The sequence below is a fragment of the Chinchilla lanigera genome, unplaced genomic scaffold (assembly GCF_000276665.1).
Source record: "Chinchilla lanigera isolate Chin_1 unplaced genomic scaffold, ChiLan1.0 scaffold00032, whole genome shotgun sequence".
NCBI classification, from domain to species: domain Eukaryota; kingdom Metazoa; phylum Chordata; class Mammalia; order Rodentia; family Chinchillidae; genus Chinchilla; species Chinchilla lanigera.
Window position 1 is genome coordinate 13329720 of NW_004955433.1, and position 6000 is coordinate 13335719.

Consider the following 6000-nt stretch of genomic DNA (forward strand, 5'->3'; position numbering starts at 1 on the left):
TGTAAATTAGCTTTATAATATTCCCACCATATGGCCCTGCCTGCAGCTACACACGTCTAAGGCCATAGTACTTGTTAATTTTCTGGGCAGGGGTCTTTGAACAGAATGTTCTTATAGTTAATGAACTCCATTTCTCTAAAATCCGTTGTTGTAATCATTGATCCATTTATCTATTCATTCTTCAGCTATTTACTAATACCTCATCCTGGACAGGAAAACTGCAAAAGACAAAACTGTGTGCTCCAACCTATGTTCTTCTTGAATTTAGTCTTTTCAGGTCATTAAGATACATTTTCCTTGTTTCAGAAGTGAAAGAGAAAAGTTACAACATAAATAAATCAGACATACAAGTTTAAATATCACATTGTTTCTTTTACATGAGAATCCCAAAGTATAAATATAGAGTAAATTAAAATATAATAAGAAATAGTGAAATAGATCTTTTGTGAAAGGGAAGGGGAACAAGATAGGGAGGGAGGGTAAAGAGGAGGAAGAGAAAGAGGATAAAAAGAGAATTAGGAAGTGTTCTGTCCACGTACCAACTCCCCATGGTGAATGTAATCATTATGTACTGCATTATGTACTAATGAAATTTTAAAAAATAAAGGTTATAACTTATTTAGCATTGGTTTCTAGTTTAACTCTTTGTTAACAAATTCCACAGGATCTCATCTCCGCTGTCCAGGAGCCACTGCTGTGCCCTGGGCCATGAACACGTGAAGACTGATGTTCATCTCTGACATCAGAGTCTAATGTTGTCATTAGTCAGAGTCTTATGTTGTGTTGGATGTAGTTTCATGAATCAGGTCAAAGACTGAGAGGAAAAAGACTTTATGCAAATATACTAATTTTCTTATATTACAATGAGAAGGTGATTAGATACTTTAGGTATTTGCAGTGATGGGAAAGTAGAAGGGGACTGTCAAATATGATATATGTTTGCATGAATAATGAGCCTGAAGTGATATGGCTCTTTAGGAAAATGAACTTCTAAAGTTTAAGAAGAGTAATTTTAAAAATCCTGGTTTTGTCATTGTGCATCTTCTTCTGACAATTTTGATACCACAAATACTATTTAAAAATTGTCAGGTCAAGATGGTAACTAAAGGGGCTGGGGATTTAGCTCAGTGGCACAGCACCTGTCTGGCAAGTGCAAGGTTGTGAGTTCGATTCCTGGTACCAGAAAAAGAAACAAAATAAAGAAAAAAGAAAAAGATGGTAACTAAGATCTTTTGGTGATCTCTTCCTACAAATATACCACTTCAGCACATGAGCTAAGGAAGTCACATGACAGAGCACAGGGCCTGCTTTAATTAAGAAAATGAATAGACATATTAAAGAAGGCAGGAGAGAAGGACTTGTCAGCATCATCCTCCCTTCAGCTCTACACACCCCCATGCAAGAGATACCTCCTGCTTGGGGAGGAGGTAGATAAATTCAAATTCATTGAGTTTCCTTAAAACAGTTGTTTATCTGATAATTCTCCCATATGGATTATTACTGGGTTAGTCTGATCCCTTTTTGGAGGTCTGGGTGAGGTTTTTTGAAAGCTCTTGATGCTTGTTGGAATGTGACATCATCTGAACATTGAAGGATCGGGTCTTTATTCAAATCTTCACAATCTGGCTTATTTTGCCCAACTATCCAGCATTTCTGATAAAACTGCTTATTTTTTTCTCTGAGTTTGTATCCCTTTCCACTAGTTCAGCACTAGATGATACACTGAGCAAGATGTGTTATCACTATTTCAATATCAGAGGGCAATCAAGCCTATATGTGTCCCAGATACACTAACTGTGTTCAGGCTTTAGTCTTCAAACCTCATATCAGATCTGCCACAGTAAAAGCCAGTGCTGGGCAAAGCTCCATGACTCCTACCACTAGGGCAAAACTTAGGGCAGTAGTCTCTGAAAATGCATTGAACAGGTGGCAGACTGCCTCTGCTGATTCTCCAACCTTGGGTGATAGTAGGTCAAGGAGCAAGATTATACCTGCTGTGGAGCAGGGCATGAAATCTAGTACAAGGCTTTGTTTCAGAATGCAATGCCAGGTAAGCTGAAGAGAGACTCAGCATCCTGTAGCAACTAAAGGCCTCCACGAAAATCAAGGCTCCCAGACAGAGCCTGTACTGATTCAAGCAACAGGCAGCAGCTGTGCAGCAGTGGGATAGGCCGGCATTTCAGCCACATCAGTTCCAGCCTTGGAGTGGGCCTGGTGCAAATTGCCCTCCTCTTGAAGTTGTTCTTCTCTTTCCTATCATGTTAAGTTACTATCATCTCAGCGTAGCTTGTTATACTCAAAGATTGATTTTATAAGCCCTATGGTAACCACAGAGCAAAAATCTGTAATAGATAAATCAAAAATAATAAGCAAGAGATCAAAGGTCACTATAGTACTAAAGTAACTCATTTATCCACCTAGGAAGACTATCTAAGAGGGAGAAAGAAAATCACTGTAACAAAACTAAAAAGTAACATATGTTATGCTGTAATAAGACCTAACCTATCAACAATTAACTCGAGTGTAAATAAATGTGATTCTCCCACTAAAACACAGAGTCATTGAATGGATAAAAGAATAAGAAAGAGAATTTACTTATAGATGAATACTAGCTCACATTTGACCTTTAACCCTTGTATAAATCCTTTAGAGTCATTCAACTCACACATATGATATCTCCCACCTGTAGGTGGAAGGTGAGCCAGTGTTCCTTCAGGGTAATCATTCACCAAGCCACCCCTGCAAAAGCATCTTTCTCCCGTGGCACCTGTGCTATCATCCTCTTTAGAGGCAGAGAGAATTCATCCCCAGTCCAAAACATAAACACTGATTCAATCCCCCAAAGTACATTTATTCTTTGTTATTCCTCCATAGCCTCTGCTCACTCCCATCATATACTACTCCTACCTCCTCAATAAGATGCCCCTATAACTGACATCTTCTACAGAATACAACACTTTCGGCTCCACTGATCTTAAAGGCAAGATCAATGTTCAGAGTTCAAGGTGTTCTTTTAGATGTGTCTTCTCCAATGCCTCTGTGGCCCTGAGCTCCATCCAGAAAGTCACTTCCTTGTCTTTCAGCTTCTGAGCTGCCTGGGTAGTGGCACCAATCTGCAGGTAACTTTCCTCCCAGAGATGGTATTCTGGCCAGTGAGGCAGCCCTTCTGAGTTGGGGTTCCTGGGAAGAGAATCAAACAAAAATCCCTCAAAACTGCTGTGTATCATTTCACCAATTCTCTGAAACTTGGAGGAGTCCCTTGGTTTATCTCTGCCGAGAGAAACTAAGGCCTCATGAGATGGGAACTCCACACTTCCTGGTACAGCCCTTTGCGCTCATTGTGAGAGCACATAGTCCCAGGGTCATGGGGTTTGGTCACTCAGACTTTAGAAGCCAATCCTTCCCAATCTGCCCTGCTCAGTCCTGCTCCATCTTTGCCATTAACCTTACCCATGCTGAGCAAAATTGGCCCAGAACTTCATCACCATCTTGCTGAGGTTGGTCTCCTCTTCTGAGGCACCCTCTGTTACAAAGAAGAAAAATATTCTTTGCTACCAAAAATGGCTCATGGGCCTGCAGCATGAGCAACATGACTTGGGAGGTTGTTAGAAATATAGAGTCTTGGCCCTCAGTCTACTAACTATTGAGCCAAAATCTGCATTTTTAAAGAAGATTCTGGTTACTTGGTGTGCATTTTCATTTTGAGAATGATGAGTCTAGGACTTGGCAACCAGCATGCAGTCCAGTTGTTAGCTGGCTGCCTGTTGTGGTCCATGCCCACCTACCAATATCCCTCAGGGTCAAAATGCCACAACCCAGGGTTTCTTCCACTTTGCAGAACAGGTGGCTCTTGGGCATTTTCTCAATCTACTATACACACTCATATCTTTGCAGGGTCTGAAAAATATTAGAACTGTCAAGGTCCTAAGGAGTAACCCAACTGGGAGATGCCCAGAGGCACTACTGTGTGATAAATAGTTATGAGGTAGGTCACAAGTCGTGTGAAAATGCTCAGTTAAGGTACTGAAACTATTGTTGAAAGTTTAAAAAAATATTATGTTATGCAATATACTTTAGGTGAAATATGTTTCAGATTTATTAGTAAGTTTAAATTTATTGATGGAAAGGGCAGATACAGATGACACTCAGTTCAAGGTTAGCAGCAATTCGGGCTCTCACTTGGATTCTGGTGGGCTTCTGTGAGTGTGATATCAAGCACTGACACTGTTGCCCTGAAGCAAAGCCTGCAAGTGACCCACCACCTTTCTAGTTAAGGTCAGGTTTCTGAGAGTGACTATGGCAGTGGACACATGAATTCACATCTTGCATGTTACAGCAAGAGAAAGGTTGGGTACTGCCCAATGTAGCTCAGGATTGTGACAGTGAATCAGGAACCTAAGATTAGGAGAGAAGAAACTTGCTCCAAGTCATCATAACACAACTGGAAATCTGGCCTCCCAACTCTTCATTCATATATAGCAAAGAGCAACTACCTTTTAAAATTGGGGCCCCAAATACTGAATAGATCTCATCCCCATGGTCTCCTATCACCGAATTGGGTTTCATGGGTGATGAGAAGCTTGGGAGATACCAGAACTCATACATGTAGGTGGGGGCTCCGGCATCTGAGAAGACATAGAACATGCACAGTTCACCTCACCAGACACAGACCTGGAAAATCTCAGGGTCTTTGGTTGTGCAAGAGGCTTCTGGTTAGCTGCATAGGATGGAAACAGTTTCAGGAAAGCTTCTTGCCTGGTTTTAGGGAAGCATAGCTAGTTGAAGTAGAATTGAGGTTTGAACCAGGTATTTGTTGAATGACAAAATAAATGAATGGAGAACACGCAACCGATACACCAAATGTGTTACACTGACAACACGCTAGTCCTCATTCATTTCAAAAATATTTGTAGCCCAGTAGGTATCTTCTATTTAGCCTAATTTTGAACATTTCTAGTGTATTTCTCATCCATTCAGTACAAGTTGGAAGACAGGCCATAGATCTGGGAAATAACATTCAGGAACAAGAGAATCAAAGGCAATGAGACACCAGCAAAAGGCCAAATATTCACATAATAAGAGCTACAGAAAAAGAAGAAAAAAGAAAAGTTCAGCAAGCATATTTCTACAAACTGTGGTTCAAAGTTTCTTAATCTGAGATCTATGACAAAATTTACATATGGAAAGCACAGAGGCCTCCAGTCACTTTCACACAAAAGGGTGTACCAAAGCACAGAGTGTTATAACTATTAAGAATAAAAGACAAAGGAAAACGTCCAAGATCAAGTAATAAGAAACACATCGCATAGAAAGATGTGCCAATATGACTATCAGAAGACTACTTAATAGGATCTCTTCAGGCCAAGAGAGAGTAGGTGATGTATTCAGTGTACCAAAAGGAAAACAACAAAGATTAAACTTAGAATACTGAGTTTGAAAAGCTTTCTTTCAGAAATGGGGGAAAAATAACAATGTTCCCATACAATTAAAACCTTGTGGAATTCAACACTTCTAGGCATGCCTTAGAAGAATTTCTAAAAGACATTCTCTAAACTGAACAAAATATCACTCATTAATAATAAAAAATATATGAAAGCAACAAACTCAATGATATTTTATATAAATAGAGTCACAATCAGAATAGCTAGGTCTATAATGATAAAGTGTAAGGCACTGTTATCTCCAGTACCAGAGGAAAACACCAAATCATTTATTAACAACTATAGCTATAGTAAGTTGTGGTTAAATTTTGAGATAAATTCTGACATCAAAAATATAAAAAGTATACGGCTGCTATATGAAATCAAAGTTAAATTTTTATCTTCTTAAAATAGGTTGTTACAAGTGTAAGATGTTCTATGTAAGTCTAAGGTAATGACAAAGAAAACACCTGTAGTAAAGGTGCATAATACAGACACACATATGTACACATACACATACACACAAAACAGTAAGATTTCAAATCATACTACTAAAGAAAACATTAAAGCACAAGGAAGG

At 39.3% G+C, this 6000-nt stretch overlaps 1 protein-coding gene across 1 annotated transcript in view; it reads right to left on the reverse strand.

The window, feature by feature from the left end:
• Nucleotides 1-2993: 2993 nt before the first annotated feature.
• Nucleotides 2994-6000, reverse strand: part of LOC102010401 (carboxylesterase 1D-like) — a 17866-nt gene continuing 14859 nt past the window's right edge. The window contains 3 exon segments of the mRNA XM_013516104.1: nt 2994-3180; nt 3451-3523; nt 4494-4627. Of these exon segments, the coding sequence (XP_013371558.1) occupies nt 2994-3180; nt 3451-3523; nt 4494-4627 (394 nt within the window).